General features: G+C 27.8%; 1 protein-coding gene across 2 annotated transcripts; it reads left to right on the top strand.

The window, feature by feature from the left end:
- Window positions 1-4588: 4588 nt before the first annotated feature.
- LOC101499540 (KH domain-containing protein At3g08620-like) lies at window positions 4589-7925 on the top strand. 2 transcript variants are annotated; one of them, XM_027331897.2, is made up of 8 exons: window positions 4589-4715; window positions 4917-4990; window positions 5123-5211; window positions 5453-5604; window positions 6060-6176; window positions 6476-6592; window positions 6725-6868; window positions 7628-7925. In XM_027331897.2, the coding sequence occupies exons 3-8, from the start codon at window positions 5172-5174 to the stop codon at window positions 7778-7780; spliced, it is 723 nt and encodes a 240-aa protein (XP_027187698.1). In that variant the 5' UTR covers window positions 4589-4715; window positions 4917-4990; window positions 5123-5171; the 3' UTR covers window positions 7781-7925. The 2 variants fall into 2 exon arrangements, with proteins under 2 accessions (XP_027187698.1, XP_004490738.1); XM_004490681.3 differs by lacking the exon at window positions 4589-4715 and having other exon boundaries at window positions 4722-4990.
- Window positions 7926-13494: the final 5569 nt, after the last annotated feature.

Genomic DNA, 13494 nt, shown 5'->3' with positions numbered 1-13494 from the left:
AAAAGGGTTTGGTTTGCAAGCTGAACAGCAATGGCATATCACTTTTTCAATGTAAATATACTCTCAATTTGCTTTGAGGAACTGATTTTTTGGGCTGGAAACCTGTCTCACTCCCAATGGATCCCAATGCTAAACTTTCAGCCACTAACGGTACTCCTATTTCTGATCCATCACTTTATCGAAGACTCATTGGCAGACTCGTGTACTTGACTATATCGCGCCCTGATATTAGCTTTGTTGTTCATAAACTAGCCAATATATGCAACAGCCACGACGACCTCATCTCCTTGTTGTTCACAATCTTTTGCAATACCTTAAATTTGCACCAGGCCAATGTCTCTTGTTTCCTTCAATTAATTCTCTTGCACTTTCAACTTATGCTGATGCTGATTGGGGCAACTGTGTGGATACTAGAAGATCCACAACTGGTTTTTGCATCTTCCTTAGTGATGCTTTAGTTTCTTGTAGGGCAAAAAAACAACCTACAGTCTCTAAATCTTCTGCTGAAGCTGAGTATAGGGTCATGTCCTCTACTGCTAGTGAAGTTGTTTGGTTGCGACGTTTACTTGTTCACTTTGAAGCCTCTCCAACTTCAGTTATGGTTTTTTGTGACAACAAATCTGCCATCCATCTTGCCTCTAATCCTACCCACCATGAACGTTCTAAACATATTGACATCGACTACCATTTTATACGAGAATTGGTTCAATCAAACTTGCTAAAACTCATTCATGTCAAAACTCAGCATCAATTAGCTGACATCTTTACTAAGACTCTTCCCACTCAAGCCTTCTCCACTCTCATTTCCAAACTGGGAATCATCAACATCTATTCTCCATCTTGAGGGGTGGTATTAGATTATATATCATTACTTTGTAAAATAGTCAGTTAGTTAGTTTTGACAGTTAATTAGTTATCTGAGTTAGTTAGAGATTGTGCAAGTTAGTTTGTACTAAATCTTGCATGTTATACAAAGCAGGATTCAATTCATTGTAAAATTCAATCCTCAATTCAATCAATTGATGAAATTCAATACCAAGTAAGATTTGTTAGAGGTCTTTTTAGACTCTGGATTCAATATGAATCAACACACAAATTTCTCTAAACGATTATACGAATTCAAGAGTACCTATGGTTCTATCATGCAAGTTAGTCTTACAGAAAATTGGATGTTACATCTCTCTGCGGAAGTTAGAAATTATCATTAATTATAGTCACGTTGAAAATTTTATAATTCTCCAAATAAATAATTCGAACTTTGTTTACAGAGTCAAATTATTAATATGAGTTAAATTTTGAAAAAAAATATGCACACACTCTTAAGATTTTATACAAGAATACACAAATTACAAATAAAAAATTAAGAAAGTACACAGTAATTTACGTGGTTCAACACATCTTGTCTACGCCTATAAAAATATCTCAATAATTGTATTTATTATCTCAAATGGGATAACGATGATTTGTAACTCATCTCCAATATGTGTATCACTCTACAAACTGTCTCATTCTAAAAACTGTCTCTCCAAATGGGATAACGATGTTGAGAGTTGGATTTTAGAGAAGATGACTATAGAGGATTACATTCATATTTTATTATATATTTGAGATTTAAAAAAAATGAAAAATAAACATGATAAATGGTCATATTTCATCTCAATTACACATAATTTATTTTAGGAAATAGTTTATAGCTTCTTTAATTTGAAAAAGAAAATTAAGTAATTTCTTCTCTACTTCTTCAAAATCCAACTCCCAAACAAACCTTTTCATACACATTTTTTAAATTGATAAAACACTTCACAAAACTATCTATTTATAGAAGAATAATTTAACTTCGTCTAAAAAGAGATTAATAATTCACAATTTTAATAATATTTAAAAACTTTTAATTCACTTATTTTTTAAAATTGAATGCAAATCTCAAAAATCAAATTTTAAAATCTTGAAATATTAATCCCTTTTCTATGCATTTAAATTCACTCCCAACAAAGTTGCTAGTTTTTATCATGAGTTAACTAAATGGTGTCATCAGGCAGAGACACTTGTATGTTTAGGTGTCAAATTGTCAAATATTGTTTGATCCTTTAGCTTGGTTTAAGGCTTTGTGTGTCTTTTCTTGGCTTGTTTATACGCCTCTATGCTCATATATTGCATTGTATACCTTTTTTTCCTTTCCGATTTGGGTACACCTTAAACATCTATAGTTTATGAATAAATAATTTGTTTGGCTTCTAAATGAATAAATAAAATTGAACACAACTACAAAGTATTAAAAAGAAATAGAATTATAAAATGATTTGATGATTCTCATAATTGTGACCTATCCTATGTCTCTATAATTTGGTTCAGATGTTGGCCCAACATGCACATATTGCCATTCATTTTTCTGCAAGTAAGTACACCTCATATAAATATATAGGCTTAGTGCTGGGAATCCTATGTCTCCCTCTGTCTTGAATTCTAATATTATTTGAAAGGGATAAATATTAATATATTTGTAAGTATTTATTGAATTCTAAATTTTTTTCTACTTTAGACTTAGACACCACTCTCTAGTCATAAATTTTCTTTATAAAAAAATAATATTACAGAATTTAAAGGTAGTGATTGGCAATATAAAATTGTTTTAACAATGTGGTCTAATTAACTTTAATTTGCTAAATTATATTAAACGTTGTTAAATTAACGATAATTATTAAATGTTCTGTCTATGTGATGAATTATTATTAACTGTCGGTGTAAACTTATACTGCACCTTTTTTTAAATTCTATAATATATTTATAAACATGACATTTGTATATTCTATTTTATTGTAAAATGGTAGAGAAAGAGCTTAAAAAAGAAACGGTAGAAAAGAGTTTTCAATCCATGCTTTCCATATCGATACCCGGATGACAACAAATTTAGGAATAATCTTTAAAAAAACACAAATTTAGGAATAATCTTTAAAAAACCACAAATTTAGGAATAATGCATAGGATTTAACATGAGTTGTGCTGATAGTCACATCGATGATGAGGTGTTAACTTTATTTGTAATGGTTTATATTATAACTTTAAGAGAAAATTACATTTGTCTCTTTTGAATACAATAGTGTTTGAGATATTTATATAATAGTGTTTGAAATACAATAGTGTTTGAGATATTTATTCATTTAAATTTCTAAAATGTATGTTCATCAGGAAAAAAAAAATCATATTCTATATTTCACCATTAAAAATGTAATAGTAAAACATAACTCCGTTATATTTAATTAAAAAATAAGGATAGAAATATGATAATATATACTCTTAAGAGTGATTATAGCAATGAAGGCTATAAGGATTGTATGAAAAGAGAATTATTTTGGTGGGTCAGTGAGGTGGTTCGAGTAAGACAAGAATGGGACTGACAGGTTGTTTTGAAAACAAATGGTATACCATTAACGGACATGATATTTCACACAAATGTTACCAACTTGCTTTAACTAATCAATAATAGAGCTCATTAAGCTGTCAAGATTAGTACTAATAACTTACACGCTATTAAATTACTTTTACTCTTTCAAAATATTTTTTTAAATATGCGTGTTTACTTTATTTTGATGATAAACTTTTGAAATAAGTTACTATTATTTAGATATAATTAAATATTATTTAATAAAAATATATCCGTAAAAATATTTTTTTTATGGTTTTTTGAAGTGTAAATAATTATTTACTTTAAAATACTTTTTTTTAACGAATAAAATTAATACAAATTTTCAAAAATAAAAATAATTCTTAATTTCTCATTTTCATCTTTCATTTTGTATTTTTGCTTTGCCAACGAACGAAGAGGAGGATTTTTATGATTTAGTTATGATTATTTATAGTTAAATATATTCATTTTTTTCTTCTCTTTTTAGTATTCGTACATTTTTCTAATATCACATTTTAATCTACATGATTATTGTTAGTTTATGTTTTACATATTGCTTTATAGTGGAGAAACAGTAACAAGTACTGAATTTAGTGAGTAAAATTTTCTACATAAATCTAATGTTTCTTACCCGCTTAAATGTTTGAATCATGGTATAATAGTATTAGAGGATTCAAATTAATAATCATGGTATAAAAAAAAGTGGATGGTGTGTTTTAAGGTCAAACTATATGTTATTATTATTATAATTTTAAATTACAATCTACACTATAAAAATTTTAGAAGTCTACATTGAACCACAATTGCAATTGCAGTTAATTTAAAAAAAAAAATGAAGATTCAAAATATAACCTGAATCAATAATTTAGAGCTAGTGACCCACATTGGTCTATGGGGTGGCTTGTTTGTAAGTTACCTTATAGAATCCAAATCCATTTACACGCACCCTTATTGGAGCGTCCATGATTGCTTTATCATTTTAATTACCATTCTCTAGCTAACAAGTCTCAAAGTCACATCATTGAAGGAGACTCTTGAATTGAATTTGAAGATAAATTAATTTCAAGACCTTTCTTTTCTTATCTTATCTTTGACTATCCTCTATATATCACTACAATACATTGTAGATTGGTTAATTGTAAAAAATTAATATTACTGATATAAACATAGAAACAGTGATAAAACAGTGCACATGTAAGAGAAGTCAACAAAACAACAATTAAAACAACATCTTGAGAGAGATAGATAAACAAAATAGAGAGAGACACACTTTAAAGCTTGCTTTTACTACTCATCTACTACATAATATAAGGTGGCCCTCTATCTAGTTTTGTGCCTTTCTTTTCATCCACTACCTTCCTTCTCTTGTTTTTATCAAAAACACACTTGTTATGTTTAAGTCTTTCTGTTTTTCTTACCAGGATTTTCTTTAGGCCACAAAACTAACCCTTTTCTTTTCTCTTTCTTGTTAACCCTTTTGGTTGTTCAATTCATGTCTGGTTTGTATAATCAGATTTCCTCACCAGGAACAGCAAGGGCCAATTCACCAAATATAAACATCAGAACCAATTTTGATGTTGTTGATAGGTTCAATGATTCTTCTTCTGATATATATTGTTATTATTATTCAAGTTTTGATTTTTCAGCAATAACCAATATTTTCATATACTTATATATGTATGCTGTTATTGAAATTCTTAATTATTATGTTTTGTATAGTCAATACTTAAATGAGTTGGTAGCAGAATACCAGAAGCTTGGACCTTTCATGCAAGTCTTACCCTTATGTACTAGACTCTTAAATCAAGGTTGGTTATTCTAAATCTATATATTCAAAGTTTTTTATTTTGAGATTTTTCTTCTTATGTTTTAATTGTATAGTTAATATTGATTTTCTTACTAGATTGAAGTTTAGCATAATTTCTTTTAGTTATTGATTATTGTATAATTTTTTTTAATTACTAATAATAATTGCTAAAGGACTGAGAAGCCTATATCTAATTATTTTTATGTTTGTTCTGATATTGAATATTATTTAATTATTATCAGAGATTTTAAGGGTTTCTGGAAAGAATGGATTGATGCAGAACCAAGGGTTTAGTGATTATGACAGAATGCAATTTGGAAGTCACAAGCCTAGTGTTATGCCTTCTTTGGATACAACACAAAATTTTACAGGCTGGAACAGCATGTCACATGAAGTAAGTCATTTATTTTTTGTTATATACTTTTATTTAATGGACCATTGATCTATACTATTTTTATAATACCTAGATTCTACTTTTTTCTTGTTTCAATGTAAATATATAAAACATTCATACAAGGTTACAAAATGTGGTCACGGTCGTTTTGCGATCGTTGTCGAGAATTGCGTTTAAATATGATTGATACAATCTCATTTTTGCAGTTGCAGAGACATCAAAAACTTCGATGTTTGATGCTTAGGTTATCTATTTTCCATTTTGTGAATTTTGATTGTGAAATTAGCTAGCATGGTTTGTTTCCATGATTGTATTTTTTGTTTAAATTTTGAAACAGAGAAGGAATAATATGTTTTCTTTCTATCATGTATTAATATTCTATTTCACTTATGGTTTCTCTATACTCTTTGATTATTTAATTTGCTAAGAGGTTAATTAGTCCAAACTTATATCAGGGGTTAGGTGGAGTACAAGGACTAAATGTGGATTGGCAAAGAGCACCAACAGTCTCAAATTCTCACATTGTGAAGAGAATGTTGCGTTTGGATATTCCTCATGATAGCCATCCAAATGTAAGATATGTAAAACAATATTTTCATTCATTTTTCATATGATCATTTATGTTGTGAATTGAGAGATCACATTCCTTTCCCTTTAACTCAATAGTCACTAAACTATGGAACATAGACATTTCAGATCGAAGATATATCTTATATTTTTCCTCATTCTTATTTAGAAGATTTTTCACGTAAAATTCTTGGTGTCATTCTTCTGCTTCCACGCTTATGTTATAATTGGTTACTGGTTACGAATTCACATGATCCAATATTTTTATGATGACTTGAGTTACTAAGGCTATATAAAATTTCAGTTCAACTTTGTTGGGAGGCTTCTTGGACCAAGAGGTAATTCACTCAAGCGAGTCGAGGCTACTACCGGTTGTCGCGTATTCATCAGAGGAAAAGGTTCAATAAAAGACTTAGATAAGGTATATCAGATGATATAATTGATCCTTCTTTTGATTTGAGTTAGTTTTGTTTTTCCTTCCACAAACAATGTTGTTTGTAATTGACTAATTGTATTGTAACTGTTACTTCAATTTCCTTTTGTTAATCTAAAGGAAGAGTTGTTGAGGGGAAGACCAGGATTTGAGCACTTGAATGAACCACTGCACATTTTGATTGAAGCTGAATTACCTGTCAATGTTGTTGATTTAAGGTTGAGACAAGCACAAGAAATCATAGAAGAGTTACTCAAACCTGTGGTATATATCTATTTTTTTTTTAACTCTATTGATAATTTCAGCATTATTTAATTAATACTTTGTTTTCATTTTTTCTCCTTGACATATGGTTCATTATAATATGCATTTTATGCAAGGTGCTGTCAATTATGTTGTTTTCCTTTCCAAAAGGGAGAACATGGTCTCGGCTATTGAATGAAGATTAGATGACTATTATTTTGATCTTTTATTTAAAAGTCGAGATCTACAATTACATGACTGTGTGACTTATTGAGAATGCAATTCCTTTGAATAGAAGCATGTTATGGGAAAACTCGTTGTTATTAATTAGTTAGATTATGTTAGTTTTTGGAATGGAACTCGAGAATTCCTATTAGCAACTCGTTCAATGTTGTTTAGCTTACTAACCAAACTACTTTCGTGGTACGTTGTTTTAGAAATATAACTTTTATATAGTTAAAAAATGCGGTGAAGAGATTGACACAAGTCAAATTAAGATCGAATGAGTCACATTTCAACGTTAATACTCGTCTGAAATGAAATAAATATAAAAATGATAATTGAAAAATTGATGAATCTGATTTTAATTTAAGGTCAGATACACAAACTTTTTAAGTAAATCAGATTCAACGTGCTAATAAATAAATGAAATAAATGTGTGAAAAGTGAATTTTTCTTTTTATTCAAATATTCCTAAATCCTAATTCACTTGGCAAATTGATATTTAAGGTAATTTTTTGTATGTTGTGGTGAAGTATTTTATTATTTTCATATATGCAGGATGAGTCACAGGACATATACAAAAGGCAACAACTTAGAGAACTTGCAATGCTGAATTCAAGTTTTAGAGAAGAGAGCCCTCAACTGAGTGGTAGTCTCTCTCCATTCACCTCTAATCATGAAATAATCAAACGAGCCAAAACTGAACAATAGTCTTTTCTACATTCAGAAATTGTTTGTTGCATTTTAAATTACTTCATGTGTGTATATATATTTATTGTCACATTCAACTGTATTAGTAAGACTTGTAAAATTAACACAATTATTACTCTATATATTTTGACAAGTTCGTGGTGTATCTTTCTCTAATTAAGGTGTAACAAATTGTGGTGAAGTTAGAGGTAGAGGTTGATTGATGATTTTTTGTTTTTATTTTAAAAAATTTCAATAAACAATTAAATCAACTGAATAATCTTCAATCTAAATCGAGTCTAACTAACATTAATTTAACTAATTAGTGTGAATAATATTATATCTAATAAAATAGTGTTAATAGATGATTCACGATGTAAATAATAGAATGTAAAATAAATGTTATGATATCAAATTTGTAGTTTAGTGAGCACAATAACACTATGGTTAATTATTTGGCCATATTAATAAGAATAATGGGTAATGGTAGTGACTTTATGTTATTTAAAAAAGAAAAAAATTGGTAGGGCCTTTGAGATTAATGTAGACGTGGAAGTTGTTGTCCGTGACTGTTAGTGAGCCAAACTAATTTTGTTTTGGCTTGACTTATTAATGATTGTCTCTGTAAAGTGAGGCTATTCTAGATCTCTTTTCTTCATTGTGGGGTCATCATGTTGCCAGTTATTAACCAGCTTCTCCATTCTTCCTTCTGCCTAACCCCATTCACTTATTCAAATAATTAATATAAGAGATTAGCGATGATAATACAATCCGGACTATTTGATATTAATTTAAATTCGCTTATATTTTGATTGAGTAGTCTGTTTTGATCGGATATAAATTTGAGTTTTTTGAAATTTAAAGTTAATATTCAATACTTAGTTCGCATATATGAAAATAGTTGATTTATTTATTTATTTATTTCAGTTTTATAAATTTGATTTAATTTATATTAATGTAAAGATTTGTATTATTTAAAATGTTTGGCTGAGTAGTTATTATGGTTAGATAATATATTTTTGAAATTCTTTATATGTTTTATATTATATAGTTATTATATGTTTTACTATATATATATTTTTTGTAATTCTTGAATTCATAAGATTTGACATTCTATAAAAACTTTAGAGAGATTGTTTTTTTTTATTGATTTATACTCTTACGTGATATCTAAAACTTATTTCGATGTTCTTTAAACGCTCTCTCTATTATTGTAGAGTTCTCGAAAGTTTGAGAATTATGTGCGAGGGACTTATTTTGTTACTGTTTTTGAACATGCTGAATTTGTTGTTCAGTTTTGCACTTGTTTTTGTGTTTGGGTGTTTATTCTTGGTTCTGTCTCTATTTTCTTAGCCAAGTTTTTGTTTATGCAATTTGTGTTTTATGGTAGGTCCATGGGATTTGAAGGTTGCTTTTTTTGTTTCTTTACGGCACTGCAATTCGATTGTGAAGGTTTTGCTTTTTGGTCCATAAGTTTATTTGCCTATTTTTTAGTGAAGGAGCCGAGATAAAACTTGGTGTGTGGGTTTTTTATTTGGATTTGAGACTATTAATTTCAATATCCATATTTACATAGGTTGGATGCATAAATATTTATATGAGTCTTATTGAATTGCTAAAATAAATCAACAAATAATAAAATTTAATTGTTAAAATGTTTGATTCAGTTTTCAAATATACGAATAATTTTTTTTATTTTTAGTGGATTTATATTTATTTACAACAAATCATCTTTTTAATTCTGAATAATGAATTTTTTATTTTGATTTTTTCTCTATTTCGCATGATCAATGTTTTAAGTTTTTCTATTAAAATTACAAATTTTGCATTTTTAAGGTTTTAAAGATAGAGTGAAAGAGGAAGACAATGAGAAGGAAAAAGATGAAAATTGAGTTTGAGAGAAAACTGATTTAAATTTAAAGATGTATTTTCCCAAAACTAAAATGACTAATTCGAGAATCGTTTATTTTTTTAATTTGTCAGTTATGCCCATGTCTGCATAGTAACAATCACATGACGTGTTTTTTTAACAAAAAAAGATATAGACAATCATGGTATCACTTAAATGATTTAGTTGGAAAAAAAAAACATAAACCTATCTCAATATTAGATCAACTATAAAGAACTAAAAATGAAATTTAACTATTTTTCTTTTTGATATAAGTATGGGTACAAATCACATTGAAGAAAAAGAAAACATTTGCACTCTTTAATTTTGATTGGGCATTTTTTATTGTTGATATTTGATGTGCAAAACTACTTTGTTGGACGCTACTGTTTTAATTGTCACATTTTGGGAATATAATTGATTTTGTTCTCATGGGTTCTGGCAACGCCAGTTTCTCATAAATTGAAATAGTAACCTTTGTTCCAAGGGGTTGACCAAGTTCATTGTGCATTCATTTATATATGCGATGCATTGTTCAATTCTGGAAGATTATTAGTTGTTTGATTTTGGGAAGTATGAGTCGTAGTGCTGTTGATATTCTGCCTGTTGTTATGCTCATGTTTGATTGGTTGTTGCTCATCTATCTATTGGTTGGTTGTTACTCCTTCTATTGATTTTTATGTTTGATCGTTCATCTCTCTTAGTTGGTTCACCTATGATTGTTTCATATGGCTGTTGCATCTCCATCTATTGTTGCTTCTCTAATTATTGCTCCTCTATCCTTTTGTTTGATTTAGGTTGGTTTGGTTAATTTGGCTTGGTTTGGTTTAGTATGATTTTGATGGTTTGATTTGGTTTGGTTCTATTCCGCAGACAGTTTTATTGTTGTGTTAAAGCATCACAAGCCAGTAGTGAGATTGTTAAATAATATGTTTATGGATTTTATTATAATTAGGTTGAAGACAATCTAGTATTTATATGACTTACTAAATATTCTTAAAGTAACTTTTATATTCGTAAGACTTGTTATTGAATTGAAACCCTAAAAAAATTGATATTCTATTGCAACTCTTACTATTTTGTTCTTTCTCTTCCTTATGCGATTCTTTATATTGTTAACATGTTATCAAACTAATGATAATATTTGTCAATATTTAAGGGCAAACACAAGTTATGGCAATAATCTACAAAGTACAAACACATGCGAGCATGACACATTGATATCTATTATCTATTATAATAATTAAAACAGAATCCTCCAAAGTTCTTTCTCTATGCCACATCCTCCAATATTTGTCAACTCACACAAAATTCTGATGTGGCACATTCCAAATTTATCTTCCATTCTATTATGTTTTGTTTCTTAAATATATAATACAAACATTTTCATTTGTCCAAGTACAATTATTTCATACATTATATAATTTCAGTTTTAATTTATCACTAATGACCCATCAATACATTTAAAAAGCTATAATTACTCATCAAAACTTTCATTTCAATAACCCATAAAAAAATACAAACTATCCAATATCTTGAAATCATGACAATGCAAGTTCGACTACATACAACCATTCTATTTTTCAACCAATAGTAACGACATTATGAAATGCAACCAATGTACAACTATTTGTGTGACACACTATTAATTCATGGATACTTCAATAATATTGTTTTTATATTGTCAATTATTGTTCAATATCATATATCAATATTAATTGCATATGAAATGAGTTTTTTTCTTTCTAAGTTGAATGTGTATCCCATAACATTTTTTCTTTTTATAATTAAAAAAACACAAATCATAATTGAAACAAAAGAAAAAAGAATAATATTAAATATTTGAAAATAAAGTACTTCTAACTATTTCATTATTCACTCGAAACTTTCTATGTCTTAAACATTCATAGACTTTTATTGTCTATAATTTTTTTCAACCACTCTTAAAGTTTCTTGACTGTGTCAAATTATTATTTTAAAATTCCAAAGCAGACACAAATGAATTTTTTCAATATTTTAGATTTAACAAACTAACACCCACGAATGAATGTTATAATATATCACAAAGCACACAATATTATTAGAAGAACCACTTCAATGAAATAAAAAAAGTTTGAATAAACCAATTCCACATTTAAATATATTTTGCAAGAATTGTATTAGTCAACAATGTTTTACTTTTTCTTTTGTACTAAAGCAAATCTAGCTTATATATAATTATTCAAAAATATATTTACCTTTAAGTACATAAATACATCAAGATGTATCTTCAAAAGAATATAAACTATCCAATATCTTCAAATCATGGCAATGCAAGTTCGACTACATACACACATCAAGATCTATCTTCTATTTTTCAACCACTCTCTTGTAAATTCTAAGTTCAAACAATGATAACGACATTATAAAATGCAACCAATGTACAAATATTTATGTGACACACTATTAATTCACAAATACTTCAATAATATTGTTTTTATATTGTCAATTATTGTTCAAGATCATATATCAATATTATTGCATATAAAATGAGTTTTTTTTTCTAGGTTGAATGTGTCTTCCATAACATTTTTTCTTTTTATAATTAAAAAAACACAAATTATAATTGAAACAAAAAAAAAAAGAATAATATTAAATATTTGAAAATGAAGTACTTCTAACTATTTCATTATTCACTCGAAACGTTTTATGTCTTAAACATTCACAAACTTTTCTTGCCTATAATTTTTTTCAACTACTCTTGAAGTTTATTGACTGTGTCAAATAATTATTTTAAAATTCCAAAGCACACATGAATGAATTGTTTTAATATTTTGAATTTAACAAACTATCACTCACGAATTAATGTTATAATATATCACAAAACACACAATATTATTAGAAGAATCACTTCAATGAAATAAAAAAAGTTTGAATAAACCGATTCCACATTTAAATATATTTTGCAAGAATTGTTTTAGTCAACAATGTTTTACTTCTTCTTTTGTACTAAAGCAAACCTAGCTTATATATAATTATTTAAAAATATATTTACTTTTAAGTACATAAACACTTGAGTATATTCTATTATAAAACAAAATTAACATTACTTTTAAATTATATATTATTGTTATTTTATACTTAGTAATATATTAAATTTTACCGCGCAACGTGTGGGTTATTCTCTAGTTAACAATAATTTGAGAAACATAAAAACGACTAAGTATAAATACATGTGTTAGTGTTGTTTTGATATTGGACACAAAGATATATGTGACAAACCAATACATTTTCAATCTAAACTTAAATAGTATATATCAATTTAGTAATATTGTTCAGTTTGGAACTCATACTCATGGTGGGGATTGCATATCGGTGGAAGAAATAATTTCAAATGGTGGTGGTTGGTTGGAATCCAAAGTGTAGGTTGAATCGACGTTGGAGACCGCTCTCAATGGTGAGATGTATCTGCAGATACTTTATCGTTCAATATTAATATGTGTTTGAGGTGGATGTTAAAGTTTGAAACATACTTTGCTAATAATTAATAATAGGTTTATATATCCAACAAATAAATATTAGATTTGAGCCTAATATATTCAAAGTGGATCAAAATTGAGTCTAGTCCGGAACACATATTATATCAACATTGTGTGATATATATAGTAGATAGATATTTGAGTATATTAATTATTTTATTAATGATTCATTTTTGTCTATTAGTTAACCTCTAAAATAAATTTTAGTTTTTTTATAAGATCAGTCTCCGTTATGCTCTTCATTTTACAAAAAAAAAAAAATGATATATTCCATTATGTGATAGGTGTAGAAGACTTATATTTAGTGTATTTGAAACAATAACATCCCA

Source organism: Cicer arietinum, chromosome 2, assembly GCF_000331145.2.
Source record: "Cicer arietinum cultivar CDC Frontier isolate Library 1 chromosome 2, Cicar.CDCFrontier_v2.0, whole genome shotgun sequence".
Classification (NCBI taxonomy): domain Eukaryota; kingdom Viridiplantae; phylum Streptophyta; class Magnoliopsida; order Fabales; family Fabaceae; genus Cicer; species Cicer arietinum.
The sequence above is the reverse complement of the archived record's forward strand: the minus strand, read 5'-3'. Positions and strand labels throughout refer to the sequence as shown.

Coding starts and splice junctions, on each gene's coding strand:
- LOC101499540 (XM_004490681.3), top strand. CDS start 4,896: ATGTCTGGTTTGTATAATCAGATTTCCTCACCAGGAACAGCAAGGGCC. Junction 5,212..5,452: donor TACTAGACTCTTAAATCAAG/GTTGGTTATTCT, acceptor AATTATTATCAG/AGATTTTAAGGGTTTCTGGA. Junction 5,605..6,059: donor GGAACAGCATGTCACATGAA/GTAAGTCATTTA, acceptor AACTTATATCAG/GGGTTAGGTGGAGTACAAGG.